Source organism: Phaseolus vulgaris, chromosome 9, assembly GCF_000499845.2.
Source record: "Phaseolus vulgaris cultivar G19833 chromosome 9, P. vulgaris v2.0, whole genome shotgun sequence".
Taxonomy (NCBI): Eukaryota; Viridiplantae; Streptophyta; class Magnoliopsida; order Fabales; family Fabaceae; genus Phaseolus; species Phaseolus vulgaris.
Genome location: NC_023751.2, coordinates 2,363,148 through 2,381,849, shown reverse-complemented (window position 1 = coordinate 2,381,849; position 18,702 = coordinate 2,363,148). Strand labels below are relative to the sequence as shown.

At 29.3% G+C, this 18,702-nt stretch overlaps 1 protein-coding gene across 1 annotated transcript; it reads right to left on the bottom strand.

Moving 5' to 3' along the window:
* Positions 1-8,826: 8,826 nt before the first annotated feature.
* On the bottom strand, positions 8,827-16,327 carry LOC137820960 (kinesin-like protein KIN-7F). The gene is made up of 13 exons (XM_068625317.1): positions 16,170-16,327; positions 15,677-16,063; positions 15,401-15,490; positions 15,183-15,283; positions 14,970-15,083; positions 14,799-14,880; positions 14,635-14,702; positions 14,481-14,546; positions 14,260-14,384; positions 11,647-11,965; positions 10,388-11,239; positions 10,000-10,295; positions 8,827-9,546 (listed from the first exon to the last, which is right to left on the bottom strand). Exons 2-13 carry the CDS (start codon positions 15,915-15,917, stop codon positions 9,267-9,269), a joined length of 2,634 nt encoding a protein of 877 aa, XP_068481418.1. The 5' UTR covers positions 15,918-16,063; positions 16,170-16,327; the 3' UTR covers positions 8,827-9,266.
* Between the last annotated feature and the right edge of the window lie 2,375 nt (positions 16,328-18,702).

The following is an 18,702-nucleotide window of genomic DNA, read 5'->3' as shown; positions in this document are numbered from 1 at the left end:
TCTTCTCTAGAATGCCTTTATATGTTTAAATAATGTTAACGATAAATTATATATTAAAAATTGTGAGTTCTGATAAAGATAATTCATAAACTTCAATACTAATTTATAATAAAAAACGAAAAACATTATTTTTATAATTTAACTAATTACATTACAATCTAATTACATAATATTTTATATGGTATAGGTTAAGTAAATGTGCTCCTTTATTGGATATATGAATAATTTTTGGCATGTTTTTTTAAATAACTAATGTAGTTTCTTTTAAGGTGTCGGGTCATATATATAAATGGTTAAAAGTGCATTAAATATTATCGTTGTCTTTAATTAGAATTATTTTCATCAATAAAAAAATTATTAATTTTGAATAATGTGCATTCAAACTAAATAAATTAAAATATATTATTTTTTTCATTTTCATTCACTAATATAAAAAAATTAATAGTCTTGAAACAGGTGAATTATGTGCATATAAGTTGTTGTGATGTTTTGTGAATGACATTTAATATTATGAATGGTAATGGAGAGTACAGGAATAGAAATGGTTTCGTGAAGATATGAACTAACATTCAATATTAAAAATTAATGACTTACTTACTACAGGTATAGAATTTTACTAGCTTCCATGCAACACAGTTTTCTGTGAATTTTTTAAATTAAATTATCATTATTTTAATAATTATATTATTAATATGAAGAATCTAATTTGTTGTTTACTAGTATTATTTGGAAAAAACTTGATTAAGAAGAAAGCTAATAAAATATGAGTTTAACGAGTATACACTGTTAATGGTAAAAAAATGCATTTTTCACCAATAAAGAATCATTGGTATGATTTTTTAAATATTAAAGTGAAATACAATGTGAGTCTATTTTCTGTTTAATGGATCTTATATAAATCAGTGTAAAAATTAATGGGTTGAATCAATGTTAATTTTATAAGGTAAGTATGGTATATTCAAAGATAATTTACATAAAATTTAAGCTAATTCTTATTATTACTTTTTTATTTTATTATTTTATTTTGTAAATATTTTTAATTTTATATTTTTAAAATAAAAAAAATCAAGTTAATGTAATTTTTTTTTCAAATTGATGTTGATCATATAATATACATTGTGACATGTATTACTTGTTATTTTTCAATTTAAAATATTAGGTGTGATTTGTTCCACGTCTTGTATCAATTTAAAAAAAAAACATTATATTAACTCAAATTTAATAGAAAAAAGGTCGAAAATGTTCAGAACTCATCTAGCCAACTCGAGCTGTCGGCATTTGGATAAGCTTCTAGTGGTCTCTCTTCAAGAATCTTTTGGAAATGAGGGACTCCTCCAGTGATGATACTCTGGCGCTCAAGTCAGTAAAAACATAAAATTATAATAAGTATAAGATAAAATATGAGTCAAAAGTACTCCCTCTACTGTGTATTAGATGATTTGAGATGATCCTTTATGTAGACCGAATTGTAACTTAGCCCTAGAACCTCTCCAAGTAGTCTAGGATAAGCGTGTAAAAGATAGATCCTCTTGTTGTTGTTCCCTCTTATATATATTGATCATATCCTACGTAACGTAATCTGATTATGTCTTTATTGAGTCATTAAGGATGATTAAATCTAATAAATAAATAAAGACGTACATTTCCTGTTAAGGATAAGATTTCGATTCTTATATTATGCGTCGGGGCTCAGACCCATCACTCTACAATAACACTAAAATAAAATTGAAAAAAAAGTATAAAAATAAACTATTAAACTTAAAATTTATCTATTAAAAAATGTACACTAAGAAAATTTCTATGTTCTTCCTCCATTAAATAATTATGTTTTGTTGCGTATAATCATGTTGAGTGCAATGGCCTTTTGTTGCTCAAAATATGAAATTCATGAAAATAGAGAAAGAAGCGCGTAATCCGTAATGTGCAGCATTAACAAACTTTGTTGTAATGATTAATTTGGGCAGAAAAGGAGGCAGAGAAAGAGAAAGAGAGAAAGCTATCATCTCCTCGTAAAGAACATTATCCACTCTTCATTGATTTCAGGAGAAATTATCAACCTTCACTTTATCAAGGGAACTATCAAAGTTATTTTCATTATTTTGGGTAATTAAATTAAAAAGTACAATATCACACTCACTTTAAAAATCAACACCAACTGATTAATTTTAAATAAGGTTAATTTTTTTTTTTCATGTACTCTCATATATAAAATTATTGGTAGGTTTTAGTTCAAACTTTAAATATAATGTGTATTTATAAAAAATATTAAAATAAATATTTGTGAAATTTTTGTTACCAACAAATTTAATAAAATATTAAGATATTTTACATTAATTCATCATGAATGTTATAATCGATATCATGCAATACCAATTTAATACAAATAAATTTTAGAGACAAAAAATAATTAATTGATATAATGACTAAATTAAAGACCATTTTAAAGATTAAATAAATTTTTGTTTCTAAATTAGTTTATATTATTGTTAAGTGGTTTCTAGATTGATATATAAGTAGCAACCAAGATTTTTGTTACCAAATTGAAAATCTAAATAATTGGTAGTTAAAATCTTAGTAACTAATTAGACACCAATTTAGAAACTATTTAATGATAATAAAAATTAGAAACTATTTTTTTTAGTCTCTAATTTAGTTACTATTGCAACTAATTATTTTGGTCTCTAAAAATTGATTTTAATTTGATGATTTTCTTGTAGTGATGTTAAATTAAAAAATATTAATAAAAAATTATTTTAATAATTTAATAATTTATTTATTATAAGTATTTAAGAGGTATAAAATTTAGAAAAGAGATGTAATGAGTATAGATAAATAAACACATCTGACCTTTCAAATACTAACTAACATTTGTTATTTTAATTATTATTATTTATTGTATAAATCTGTTTTCTAAGCTATCACAGTTTGTACAGGTCAAATTTCAATTATAAATAATTTGGACTTTTTTTTAAGAAAAAAAACAAGTATGGTTTTGTGATAAGTTGGTGAATTGACTTTATTATTGTCTCCTCCAAAGATGAGTGAAATCACACAGACAAATAAAACAACATTTATAGTGTAGTCCTTTCAATTCCACTAGCAGATATATGTTTGCCTTCAACATGTTTGGACCACACCTCTTTTATAAGCAACACTTTTTCACTATTAAATTGTAATTAATCTTGTTTTTTTAATGATAATTTTCTAAAATATTATAATTTTAATTAATATATGACATTTGATTAGACTATTTAAAAAATTAAAGAATTAGTAAAATTGAATATAACTGATCGATTCCCTAATACAATATTGTGAGTAAAATAATCTTACCTATATCTAAAATATATTTCTAATATAGCTAAGTTTGGGGAGGGATGAGAGACAATTTTTTTTATTTACACTGTTTATATCTATGTGAAATGTTAAATTATTTGATACGCAAGTGATTTTACCTTATTTTTTCAATTTTAATAAATTTTGATATGAATAATGATAATAAAATAATAGTAAATCACAATTTAACAGATCAATATATAAAATTTAATTCTTAAATAAAATTATTCTCAGTGTAATATTTACTTAAAAAACGATATCAATAATAACAACCTATTATTTAATTTTATAATCTAACACTACAAGAAAATCATTAAATAAAAATCAATTTTTTTAGAGATCAAAATAATTAGTTGTAATAGTGACTAAATTAGAGACCATTTTAAAAATTAAAAAAATTGGTTTTTAAATTAATTTTTATTATTGTTAAATAGTTTATAAATTGGTATCTACTTAGCTACCAAAGGTTTTAACTACCAATTATTTAAATTATAAATTTGGTAGCAAAAACCTTGGTTGCTAATTAGATACAAATTTAGAAACCATTTAACAATAATATAAACTAATTTAGAAACCAAAAAATTATTTAATCTCTAAAATAGTGTCTAATTACTATAACAACTAATTAGTTTTTTAATCTAAAATTGATTTATGTTTTTTGATTTTCTTATAGTGTAATAATACATAATATATTCAAATTAATAAAATTTGTTAATAAAATGGATTAAAATAATTTGATTATGCATATTATCTAACCTCAATACCATATTTACAAATTACAAAATTTTCTGTTAAAATAGTGGAATAAATAAAAAAATAGATAATTAATTCATCTAAAAAATATCTCATGATTAAAAACTCCTTAAATCAGTCACAATCACAATACTATAAATCATAAATAATAGTAGTCTTTGGTTAAGAACAAAAAATTATTAAAATACAGTAATTATAAAGGAGGGGACTTCATGGTTTACCCACCCTAGAGAGGAGTTGGTTCTATGAGAATTGCATCATAAATGGGTGTGGAGGGTACCCAACATTGTAATCAATTCATGGATCAATCAACCCATTTTAATTGTGAACACAATAAGTATAGTTGTTAGATCAGTGGGTCATATAATTACTGGGTTTTCTGACTTCACCCACATCACCAGTAGAGTGGATTATACATAAATAGCCTATTAATTGTCTTTTTATACATGTTTAAATGAAAAAATGTGATTTCCAAATTATAACCATAATTTATCTTTTGTACTTCATGCTAAATTTTAATTAATGTTAACTTTAATATTATTCTCTTTAATGATTTAGTGTCCCATTATCAAGATATACATTGTTGGTGAGAGTAATTCAAATGAGTTGTTAGACAGTTAGAAAATGTATTAACTGTTTGTTATTACAATATGAAAGACACACACCTTATGTTTGTACAAAATAGTTTTAGCTTATACAACTTTAAATTAATAATATAAAGATTATTTTTTACAATTTTCTTCTTTTGCTTTTTTTTTTCATGTGTCTGGTTTCTTTTATAATAAGTTAGTATCAAGAGTTTAAATGAAATGTTATCTTGTAATGTATCAACAAGTGTGTGCTTTAATTATACGTTGGAAAATGTATCTTTCCATGTGTGTTGTATAATCTTGAAGAAAAGAGAAATTATGAGTTTAGATAATGTTATTTCTAGCTATTTACCAATGTTTGATTGTAAAAACTGATATTTAGAATCTCAAGATAACTATTATATTCAATTTTCAAAATGTTGAAGAAGTAGTGAAGGTGAAATTTCAAGAATCAGGAAACAATCTCATTGAAGGATGGAAGACAACTCTTTAATTTCTTATGGTTTCTGTTTAGCTGAAATAAAAACCAGCTTGCTCTTAGTTTAGGATAATTATTGGAGTTTACAAAATCCAATAAGAGAGTAAAAGCAAACTTGGGATGATTTGCTAATAAGAGAGTAAAAGCAAACTTGGAATGATTTGCTAATGTGTATGTGATCATATTCACTTAAAATTAGTTTATTCTCATTTAATTGATATTGTTTTTATTTATATATATGTCTTTTTATTTAATGTAGTATTTGATATTCGATTCATTAGGTATTGAAAAATATATTTTATAATTTATAATCATCTCAAAATATCTAATAGAGCTTGAATCAAAATAACTAAGCTTTAGAAGTGTTATGAGCAAAATATTCTGTTACATTAAAAGCGTGAAAAAATACTATAAACAATAATTTTTCTTAATGGATTAGGACATAGTCAAAATGATTATATGATATATTGTGATAGTCAAAATATCACAATGGCTAGATATGAAACTAGAGAAGATACTAAACTTTAAAAAAAAAATTAAGAGTGTTATTAAAGAATATTTAGAACTTAAAATATTTTCTAATGAATTAAAATATGTACAACTTTTTTTTAATCAGGACTAGGGATATTTCAACCATGTAAAAAGAATCTCAATCTAAAAGATATGAGAGTGAAAAAAAATTTTGTCAACTCATATATTCTACAATTAAGACGTGCATAATCCACAATCAAAACAATTTTGTCCATATAAAGCATAAAATATATAAAACTTATATTTCTTATTAATAATTTTTTTCAAGCTAAGTCTTCAATATATAACTAAATTCAAAATAATTTGTTTTATCTTAAATATATGAACATTTAATGAATGATTTCATTTCGGGCTACAAAATATTTTTTTTTTCTATTTCAAAGGAAATAGAAATTATTATTACCACTTACAATTATATTTAAAATAGACTTCAAACATTTCCTCTTTTTTTTCTCTTTGTATGATTTATAAATTTTCTAATTAATAAGTTGACTTAAAAAAAATGTGATTATATCACTAACATAAAACAAAGCTATACATGATTTAAGATAAATGTTTCATCAATTTAAATATCTAAAATAGACTTCAAAGAATTTCATTTTATTTTCTCTTTGTATGATTTATAAATTTCCTAATTAATAAGTAGACTTCAAATATGATTATATCACTAACATAAAACAAAGCTATACATGATTAAAGATAAATATTTCATCAATTTAAAGAGAAATTTCATCAATTATCCCCTTATATGTCTTAAAGAGAAATTTCAATAATTATGTTTGCATAAATAGATATGTTGTGACTAGATTTAAATCCAATCATATAGGTTATGTGTAAAGGTCTAGAAAATAACCTTAGAGTAAAAGTGGTATATTTTAAATGATACCTAAATATTTTATTATTAAAATGAAAATGACATATAAATAGAAAATTCAGTTATTCAGGTTTCATTTTAAAAGAACCACCATCTCTCTAAAAGTTTCCCTTTTCCTTTCTCTCCATTCTCTCTAAGATTCTGATCTCCTCGCTTATCAGTTGTAAGTTCAATTTTGTTCCTCTTTTTCCTTTTCTATCCCTTCTCTCTAAGATTCTGATCTCCTTGCTTATCAGTTTGGCGATCGGAGTCTGCCATTGGACTCCTGACAGTGAATCCTATAAGATTGCCCGATCAGAATCTCTCATAGAGTAAGTTCAATTTTTACCTTTCTCTGAGTCAAAATTTGAACTTGTAGGTCTATCTCAAGCTAAGTGTATGCATGTGCCTCTTTTAGTTTTAGGATTAGTCTTTAGTAGATCAAAGTCTTAGAGATATAGTTAGATTTTTTATCAGGACTCTATGGTGCAGGTTAAGCTACTTTTGAAGATTTTGGTAGGTTTGGAGCTCTTCGTGAGCATATGCTCAAGTAAAGGTAAGGGAAGCTAGTTTAAAATCTTCAATAGAACCCTAGGTTAGAAGATTTGAATGTGAGTGTGACGGGGTCACCAATTCCAGATTTTGTTGCAAGATTTCTTGTTCTGAGTAGATTGTAGTTTGATTGAAATTGAAAGTGTTGTGATTGAGAATTGGTTGTTTGATTTAAATGGTTTTGGAATTAGAAATCATATATATGTATAAATGGACATAATAACTCAATGATTCAATGAGAGTGATTGTATCATGCTGAACAGGAACTGTCAATGTAATGTGTAGATTTATAATTTATGAATTGAATGAGATATTGATTTATAATCTAATAGGTATACTAAGTTATGCAGAATTTTTCTGCATATTTCGCTCAAGCTAAAAATTCTGGGTGCTCTCTGGAGGATTTTAGTCCAAGCTAGCGAATTTTAGCCCAAGCTAAAAATTCTCCGGAGGATTTTAGCTCAAGCTAGCGAATTTTAGCCCAAGTTAAAAATTACGGGTGTTCTCCGGAGGATTTTAGCTCAAGCTAGCGAATTTTAGCTCAAGCTAAAATTCTGGGTGCTCTCTGGTGGATTTTAGCTCAAACTAAAGTAAAATAAAAAAAATAAAATAAAATATTAAACTAATTTTTATTTGCTTTTAAAAGATTGATTTATTTATTTCTATATAGTTTTTCTTATAAAGTATGTAAACTTATATTTCATGTATAGTTAATCGAAAATCTCTTTAATTAGACATTTATATGATTAGTCAATGAATTGTTGTGTATTTTGGAAATTCTAAACATTGGTATGATTTGATTGTTTGATGGTGGATATTATGAGGTTCAAAATATGAATTCTAATCGAGAGACATAGTATTTTCAGGAAAGAAAATACCGTGTTAAGATTGTTTAAGATGTGCATTATTGATTAGGGATTCGTCTAGAAGGAGATATCCTGACTCTCCTGAGATAATGAAATCATATAGATGAAGTTATTCAGGTGGTGAGAGTCGAAGGAGGTTCATATGAATGGGTAAGTTGTTTGAAAGATAATTAACTTGACCTGTTATATGAATTAACCCTGTCATACTAGGAGAGAGATGACATTGAGTGGATTTCACAGTGATGTAGTATGACAGGTGCAGATCTCTGAGTCTAAGTCAACGCACGAGTCTTCCGGAAGTAGACAACCCTGTTATTTGTTTGTGTTTGTTTCTTTATCTGTGATGATCGTGTTTTACACGGGAGCAGATGAGATTGCATGTAATAGAGCTCCTCAGTGAACAATTGGAGTATTGGATAAATTTACCTTTGAATGCTTTGTTTCTTTTGTTGTTTTTTTTTACTTTTAATGTATATATTAACTCCCTATGAAGAGGGATATCGTTTTGAGATACAAATATGATAATCTAATATATATTTACATGTTAATTAGATATTGCATGCATAACATATTAACAAATATGAGAAAAAAATAGGGATGTTACTCATGCGGTATGCCAGTTTAAAAAGTTGATTATGGATTTAGGATTTGGGTAAATTTTCAAATTTTATTAATATTTCCAATCAGGGAACAAAAATAGGATTTGTTAAGAAGATATATTGAGAGAGACAATTAAAAAAAAATGTATCTCTCAATCCATCTATTCTCGTTTATTTACGTCAAATACAGTTATTCTCAACTTGGAAATGCTAAATTGCTTGATGCAACAAATTATATTTAAATCTAACTAATATTTGTTAAGGGAGTATTAAATAAAAAGACAAATTACATTATGCTTTAAAATTTTTAAAAGTATTCCGAACTTCTTTTTTCTCCTAAATGAGATTAATAGAAATATTTTATAATTTTTGTAGAATTATTCAAAATTTATACATTTTATGTAACTTATGTAACTACAAAAAATATAAATTTTGTACAACAATATTTTTCACCTCTTTCCATCGTATCAATGGTCCCATTTTTCAATTTTGTTTTTTGTTTTATAAATATTATTGGTATCGTCTCAATTTCTCCTGCTGAAGGAGGTATGATCCAGATTTCTTACACATTGTCTTTCTTTTGTATTCATGAAACATGGGTTTCTCAGATGTCAATGGGAAGAGGGAAAAAAAGAAAAAAGGTTGCACAAAGAATTGAGGATGATAAGAATTAGGCTATGGAGGCTTTCAAAACAATAGTAGATGGGATTTCTAGGCCTTCCGACGGGATAAGAAGCCAAGTCCAAATGTTTTCTTTGGGGCCTCACCTGAGTTTATAAAACCAACCAGCTTGGCAACAAGTGCTGCACTTTCCCTTACATGGTTCAAGTCTTTAGTATTCGTCCATAAGCACCATGCCAACTGTACACTTCTGTGCTTAGATTTTAAATCCACATCCCACTTCATGTAAAGTTCGTTCTTTTCCTTCCATGAAAACTTCTTATGCACTTGCTTACTTAGCATTTTCCTCTCACGATTCAGTGACATCAAACTGGTCAGTGAAAATGAGAAAAAAGAGTGAAAATACTAGACATGACAGAAGGTTTTTTACAGTACTATTGATCTACAGTTTTTCATGAGATGATCAACTACTTCATATTTTCAGTATCTTTTTACTCTAGCACTTACATGAGCATGTCAATAATATCCAATTTTACTATATAGTCCGCAATATGATCTATTTGGTTCGAATTAATTTCTCAACATATATGATCTAACTAGTCCTTTAAACATTCCACTAAGAAGAAGTAAACAATTACAAAATTTCATCTCCAAAAATGTGAAAACTACATAACACAAATGTCTTGCATCAACAAAAATAAGACACATGCAGTGGACTGCCCTGTCACAATGAGAATCAATCAACGTGATTGGTCATATTTGCAAATGTAGATAGATGCGAATGACATGTTTAAAGTCTATTCATGAAACAAAAAGATTTTACCTTGAATTAGGTGTGACATCCGAGCCATGTCCTGTACTGTTTGTTGCGCTAAAAAACGTGTCCCTTAGGAAAGACAAACGTCTGAGCTCTACATCGAAGTACACAGAATCCGAAAGTTCGCCTTTGATGAGAAGAAAAAAATAGGATCTATGTACCAACGGTATATTACATGCATCCCAAAGTTGAATTGTATCTCTTAGCTGCCTCTCAAAATTACAAGGCTCCGGAGTTCCAATTAAACTGACACCTTTGACTCTGTTCACACGTTTATTGATTCCAGATGCCCTTGCACGTACCTGATAAATAAGTAAAATTATGAATGAGTACTGTTGCAAAATGGATAGACAGCATTAGAGTAAGTGTTAGTAGGTGGGAGTCTGTTGCTTACCATAATATCATCCATGTCCTCGTCCAATGGCTTTTGCTTAGCCCTTTCGTTCATTCCTACAACAAAATTGAGAACGCTGGCAGTATCCTCCGCATCAGAATCCCAAAGGGATTCTACGTCTTCAACTGAAGCATTCCTCTCGTGAATTGAAGATTTTTTTCCGGAAGACTTTCTTTCTGTGGTTTGTAACTTTGATTCGGGTAGGTTGTCCTCATAGCAAACCGAACTAGCAGAGTTTTTCCTTTCGACCTCAGTGGGTAATGTGTAGGATACCTTTTGCGGCTCCTTCAGTTGAGGTGTGGCAGGTTCCTGCTCCAAATTGTTTATGTCTGGATGTTTTGAAGATTCCTGATCCACCTTATCTATTTGAGAAGATCCATTGGATTTCTTTAAGAGGTACACAATAAGGTCGTTGGTATTATCTACGGCAACAGGATTTAACTCACTATGGTCATTCCCTGAGGATGATTTAACATTTATTTTGTGGTCTGTTTCCACTTCTTTTATTTCAATACATGGAACTTCCTTGCAGTCATCTTCAGGTTCAACTCTGCTAGCCATCTCCTCCCAACCATGACATGGATCAGGCCCAGCAAACGTGGGAGAATTGCCATCCAGAAGAAAGTCGTCGTCAGAATTCCCATTGTGCTGTAAACTGGATGTTGTTATTTTAAGATTCTCAGATGCGCTGTCTGTCCTGCGAAGGAGCTTATTAGCAACACCTGACAATTCTGAGGCTGAATATTTGTCATCTCTCAAAAGCTGATCTTTCCCAGCAGACTGGTGTCTATTTTCAGCACAAGATTGAAAGAGATCACGTTCCCGAGTCAATTCCTTGATCACTTTGTCCATCTGCATGCTTTCGAATTATATGCGAAAAAAAAGGATAAACTGAATAAAAATTATCAAAAATAGAATGCTCTACACCAAAATTTTCCTTTCTATATCTTTTTGTAAGTAGATTGTTAAATTTCTTTTGCCAAAAGAAATCACTGAAAGATAATTATCCGATTCAACGCTCGAACCACTTTTTATGGGCTATCCTTCATTCATTTACACTGATTACAAACTCAAACCCTTGCAATTATAAAATGGTAGCGATCACACTTCACAAAATCTAGTACTATTAATTTGAAGATTTAAAAAAATATTTTAAATTAAAAAAAAAACTAAAAATATATTTAACATAATATAAGCGACCCGCAACCAAACTAACAGATTAAAACAATAAGAACTCAACTTATTGAATCTGCTCTCACCTTTTGAATCTGGAGTTCTCTCTCCCTGAGTAAGATGGTATTTGGGGTGGAGTTCCTTAATTCAATCTCCAATCTAGCCAGTTCCTTTTGCAGTTGTTTTACCAAAACCTTGTCTGACATCACTTGATTGACCCGAGCATTAGTAGTCACCTGTTTTGCGCAACCAGCAAAAAGCAGAGTATTTCTTGATTGCTCACTCTGGCTCCTTGCAGGACTAATGGTGCAAATGATCGCTGTTCTGGCATTGCCACCTAACGAGTTCTGTAGAATGCGAGTAAGCTTAGAGTCTCTGTAGGGTACGTGTTCATTTCTTCCCTTGCTGCATACAATAATTATCGTTTAGCATTTAGGGTTTTATACTAAACATTGTAATTGATGAAGTAACAAGGTGAAGGAAAAAATAGAAGGAACTGTAAAATAAGAGAATTTTCATTGATGAGAACGTTGGCCAGGAATATCCAAGTCAAAAGATGAATCAAAACAAATATTTTGAGAAGCAGATGCAGGAAAACACACACGTGCTCCAGCGCTAATCAAAGAAGTCTTGTTTCTCTAAAACGATTAGTAAAAATCCGGCTAATATGGACCATGCTTGGATTAAATTTCCCAAAAGTGTCTCTTTATAATTCCTAGTTCTAGTTTTTTATATTTATGCAAATTTAAATTTAAATAGGATTTGCATGGCTAGCAAACGAACTGGCAACCAGGATCTTCAAATGGAGCATTAGTGTCATCAAACCATTATCGACCACACTTAAACTTTATGGGAGCTTAAGTCAAGTGATGCGTTGATCAAGTTTAGCTTCTCCCAACATATTTTAGTCCTCAACCAATATTTTGATTAAGCTAATATTTTCTTTCATACTTGAAATAAGTTTGTAATGCCCCAACTAATAGATTATATACACAAATTGAATTAAGTTTGTAATGTTCGAAACCAGGTTAGCTTTTGTTTTCAACAAAATATACAAATTTTAAAATTATATACATGTCAATCATAAAATTTTGAAATAAATACCGGAGACGCTTTGTTTTTTGTATAAAAACTATTTTTTTTAGTTCTTCGTGGGTATAAGATACTTTAATTTTTCGTTTATTTGAATAAGCATTTTCCACAACTAATTTGAGCCATTGATGATTCTGTAAAATACTTTGCACACCATTTTCTGGCTCTTCTGATTTACCAAAACTACCACATCCACTCACTAGCAGAACATTCAGCAGTTTCAATGAACTATATCAAGATCCTGTCATTGCATGGCGAACAAACTTAAAGAGAGTAGGAAGCAACTAAATATAAATTTAGAGTAACTATTTTATATTATTATTTTTATCTGTTTTTCTACTATCAGACCGTATCACTAATCATATAAACTCTTTTCGCTTTTTTCTTTGGAAGTGTCTATTAGCACGGTGTCCATGTAGCAAACAGATGGGAGAGTGACCCAAGTACAACAATTGCCCTATGAGATGCCGTACTGGGTTCACGCTTATTCTTCCTGCACCTCCATACGCTCTTGTATCACTCCACAAGTTTTTTATTTCAAAAATGTTTTTTAAATGTAATTTATATTCTGGATTGTATAATTTGAAAGTTTTTTTCTAGATTTGTGAATTAGATTTCGAATTATATAGTCCAGAATTTTTTTTTTCAGATTTGTGATTAGCTTCCGAATTACATAATTCGAAACTCTTTTCTAAATATGAGATTAACTTTAGTTTATATAATCCAAAGTATGTCTAAATTACATAAGAAATAAGCTACTCTCAAATTTAGAAAATTATATAATTTAGAATATTATTTTTTTTAAAATATATTTCGAATTACATACTGAAAGCTATTTCTAGATTCTATATATCATATATATATATATATATATATATATTAGATTTCTTTCTAATTCTATAAAACTGGATAACACTTTCAAATCCAGAAATATATTCTAAATTATGTATCTGAAATGTTTTTAAATAATGAAAAAACTAAAGACACTCAAACTAATGCAAGAAAAGAGTGAAGATCCTTGAGAGTGCCAAGTGAGATAAAATGGAGGAAGAAAGAAATGAAAAAGGTGCATGAATTTTAAAGGTTAATTTAATGGGTGTCACAATACAGGTGCATGACGAAGTATACCTGGCTTCATGTTTTTTTTATACATTGAAAACTTACATTTTTTACCACTACAATATAACTTTCAATACTATTATTTTAATATTTTATTATATCATTTAATTTTAAACTTATTTTTTATTATATATATTTATTTTTAAATTCATGTATACAATTCTAAAGGATGTGAAAGTATATTTTTCTTTTCTTTTCCCCATAAAGGTGATCCATTAAAACATTCTCCACACCACAGGTCGGACTTAATGGATGGGATCCATATATATAATTATAATCCAATGATCACATTCAAAGATATAAGAATCGGTCTATCATGCCCTCAGTTTAATCTAATGGATCCCTTTGTGCATACTTTGTGGTCATTTTGCGGACTTATCATATCAATCTATATCACCTTTTTCATATAAATCACCTAATTTATTAAAGTAAGTAATTAGGCATATAATTACCCAAATTTTAACTATGTATGCGGGAGTAAATTCTACCTTAGTTTCCGAATTACAGTTCCAAGGCTCAGTAAACTGCGATTTATGTGGCTACCTTCTCTCAATCTTGTGCCTGCTGACAATGTTTGAGAAGCACGTTCACTTCCTGCTAGATCAACAAAATTCTGTAGAAAGAAACCAAATCTTGTTGATTTCATTTACGAGTCCATTAACAAACAGAGACACTCCTACTAATATACGGGATACGACAAAGATCATACCACACTGGCGAATAGAACTCCAGATCTTGCGGCGTCAACATAATCACAAGGATTACTTTCAACCGTCTGCAGGAATCATCATTTTGAGAAAATTTAGGAATAAAATGAGAAGAATTATCTCAATCACTAAGCAATTTAATGATAAAAGAAATACCAATCGAAGAATTTGGTGAGATCTGGAGCTAGCTTCGTTCATCGCTGTTTCTTCCGTTGTCCTTTCAGCTGCAGGAAAACACGCATATATGGCTTGAAGTAGAGCACCCTAAAGCCTATAAAGCTGTAAATCGTAAAACAATATGGTAATTGAGCACCCAATACCTGCACATATCGAAAGGAGTTGGTGTAACTGTGTCCTTTCTCTCAGTGTCTCTTCTGTGAGTTTCTCCACAACAGTCCCTTTCTGTTTGAGGTGCATATATTCTCAACCATTCAAAAGAACTAAACAAGGAACTCTTTAACAGAGCAAGGAAATTGCACCACTAAACTTACCTCTGGATCATCTAGAATTCTCAGTGAAGTGGCACCTGCATTTAGAAGATCTCTAACAGCTTCATTATAGATCTCCATGGCAGAGAACTTGACAACAAATTCTCTTTCTTTATGCTGAAACGCAACAAGAAATGTCAACCTTTCGGAAACTATCGAAGAACATCATTATCCATTTCATTGAAAGATGAGACCAGGATACGAATCGTTCTATACCTTCTCTATGTATTCATATATGTCCCTTACTGCATATTCAGTAATGCCAGTCATTGTGTGCGTCTTTCCACTACTTGTTTGCCCGTATGCGAAAATGCTAGCTGAGATTACGTTTCACCAATGAGAAACCCCTTAAAAGAAAAAAGAAACCACATGCCAACACAGAAATAAACATATTACAGAATCAGGAATAATCAAACAAGAAGAAGATTACTCACAGTTGACTCCCCTAACTACAGAAAGGGCAACGTCCTTAATCCCCTGTTCATACACCTGCTTTGTATTGCACTTTTCCCCAAAAACCCTGTCTGTTTCCAACACACCATAAAATTAAATAATAATATTGTGATATAAATTACAAATACCTGGAAAACTGAGAAATCAAATTGTGAAAAAAAAATCAAAAATCCATAAAATATAACAATTCACATGAACCCTAATGATATTAGTATAGACTACAGACATGCCAAAAGTAGCATCTTCATGTTTCTCACCATAGGTGTAGGTATCCATTGACAGTGGTCGCTGTTCTGCATGGCCGTTGTTCTTGAATTTGATGGTGTTGGCAGAAATGCATTCCCAATCAGACACATCGTGCCTCGCTCTTTCTCTCTCGTTCAAAGGTCTTACTCTGATCGAAACGAAGATTCTCTCTTCCTCGGCATTTGAAAGAGGAAAGTTCCCCTGCTCCTCTTTGGTGTCCTCCATGGACGCCGTGTCTCTGATCTTCACCATCCACGCGAAACGCACTTAGCTATCCGAAACGATGACACTCAGTGAATTATTCGCCGTACGCGCACGATTGCAATGGTCGCAACAAGACGTTCCGTTTTTATGGGCAACATTGTTCCTGTAACGCGCTAAACGCAGCGTCCCAACCCCTACAGATAGAAAGATGGAAATGCGCAAGAATGAAATGTCTGGGAAGCAAATCAATGATTGATTGTATTAATGCGAAAATGTGAATGAGCAAATAAGTATAATTACCGTTCTCTGCATCTCTGTCACCGGCGAGTGACCGGAGAAAGAGAGAACGGAGAGGAGGAAGAGATGCAGCAGAATAGGTTTGGTAATGGGGTGGCAAAACCGTTGTGTTCCTTTCCGCACCCACCGGCCAGACATAAAACAGTTACGTTAACCGTTGTGTTCCTTTCAAGTTCATTCACTATTTTGACCCTCGATCAAAATCTCACTCATCTTCACGCTTTCAATGTCAACCCTCTGTGACACGTGCCACTATTTTTCACCTTTTTTTTTATTTCTCGTTATTATATTAAGGATAATGTATCACGGTTCATATTTTTTATACGATCAATATTATTATTTTAATATTTTTTATTATTATTTAATTTTAAATTTATCTTTTATTATATATATTTATTTTTAAACTTATCAAACTTATACAATTTCATAGATCGTGAAACTCAAAAGTCAAAGTATATATGATTTTAATTATTACGTCATATCTTCTTCTGAAAAATTAAATATTTGTTTATTTTATTCCTTTCAGATTCTACTAATGCGTCTGCTTTAGCAAGTGAGATGTGGAAAGTGATTTGGATTGCAGTGGTAAGTGAGTTGTGGAAGCATGTAATTTTTATTGAGAGAGTTGTCGATGGTTTAGAAGTGGTTGCCTTGGTTCAAGTGAAGACTTGATCTTGGATTACGTCCAAGTCTCTCTCTAGTTTATTCTCCTTTTCTGAGTGGTGTCTCGAACCTTTGGTCTGTATGACGATGGTTCCCTGAATTTTTTTTTTAGCTCAGAGTGTATGGGTTGAGTTAGGATTGTTTAGTAATTCTAGGTGTCTGGCGGTGTGAGTGTTGAGATGGAGTGTCTTAGGCATTTTATGTTTGTATAAGGGTTGAATCACCCCTGAAATGATTCACATTTATTTATTTTATTGCCGATAAAAAAAACTATTTCTTAATTTTAATTTTATTTAATTTTTAATTCTTTATAAATTATATTAGATGAATATAATTTACTTTTTAAGATAAATTGAAAATTTAAGACTTCCAAATTCCATCAACCTTATTTTATATCATTTTTTTACAAAATTGTCAAGCTACACCCATAAGACAGCAACCTAATTTTAATTTTATCTTTATTTAATATAACTAATACTTATAAATCAATAATTTTGTAATATTCCCTTTGTTTTATTTTTATTTATACAATTTATTTAAATTTTAAATTATTGGCATTAATACACAACATATAGTTTTGTTTTTATTTCACCCTTCTCACCATTCAAATAAGAATTTGTAGTTTGAGTACAATTATGCTATTTTTAAATTGGAGTATTGGTGTTTATGCTTTAAGTGGTTTAGAGTATTGTTTGTGTCTCACATTGTTCCTAAGTCAAACTTTGATCAATTTAGGATGAGTCTGTCTTCAGATTCGGTTAATTTTGTGTGGAGTACAATTTTGGTTGGGGTGAGAGAAATCTGGAATCACAGGAATTTTATTATTTTCAAAAGGGGTGTGGCTGACGTGTTTGCATCGGTGCAAGTAAAGGTTTAGTCTTGGATTTCTGTAAAAATTCGTTATGTTTCGTTTTCCTATTCTAATTAGTGTTTGAAACCTTTTAGTACGAATATGTTTTTTTTTTAGTTAGTTTGGTGGTATTTGTTTGAAGTTGGTTTTTGTGTACTATGCAGAAGGGTTGAACTACCCCTGAAGTGATTCCCATTTATTTATTTTTTATTGTTGATAATTTTTTTTTTTTGAGTATATATAAATATTTAACAATTTTATCCCTCAAAATAATTCATGAAGTTTCCTCACTGAATCAGAAAACGTATTAGTTATTGCATTTACACCCTAACATCCCACATTATAAAATACTAAATGTGTACACAAGTAGCACCTAGATGATTACTACCAAGAACATGCAATGATCATGATATATCATTCATTGAGTGTGAGCAAAAGAGTTTTGTTAAGGGGACATGTTTTAAAAAACTTAAGTATATTTTTAGCCTTTATATTTGTTGTTTTTATTTTAATCTAAGTATATTTCAAATTTTCTCACTCTTAAATAAATTGAAGTTATTGTTATTAATTTATAACATTTATTTTAAGGTAAGCAAATAATATTTGTCTTAGGATCCTGTAATTTCTTTTATATATGTTACATGTTAACATGATACATAATCCATATATGTTAGTATTGGATTCAGACTCTTTCTATTAAGGCTTTAGAGTATTGTAAACAAAAAAAATTGTAGTTAAAAGAAGAGAGACTCAATTAAATATCAGCGGTTAGATTTTTAAGAGACTAATCACTGTAAAGTTAGTGAATACTCTGCAACATTATTAAAAATAATAATAATAATTCATATACTAGTAAAAAGCTTTAAAACAATTATATCATAAGTTTAACATATAAAAACCAAGAGTGTATTTTGTAAAGACTAAAATAAATAAAAGTATATTTTTTTCTTAAATAAATATAAATAAAAACGTAAATCCGAACTGTATACTACGTCTTATTTAAATGTTTAATTTAAAAACTAA

What these genes read in the sequence shown, in the direction of transcription:
- LOC137820960 (XM_068625317.1), bottom strand. Translation starts at nt 15,917, where the DNA reads ATGGTGAAGATCAGAGACACGGCGTCCATGGAGGACACCAAAGAGGAG. An exon ending in AATGGATACCTACACCTATG is followed by an intron (nt 15,491 to 15,676) that starts GTGAGAAACATG and finishes TGTTGGAAACAG; the next exon opens with ACAGGGTTTTTGGGGAAAAG. An exon ending in TGTAGTTAGGGGAGTCAACT is followed by an intron (nt 15,284 to 15,400) that starts GTGAGTAATCTT and finishes ACGTAATCTCAG; the next exon opens with CTAGCATTTTCGCATACGGG.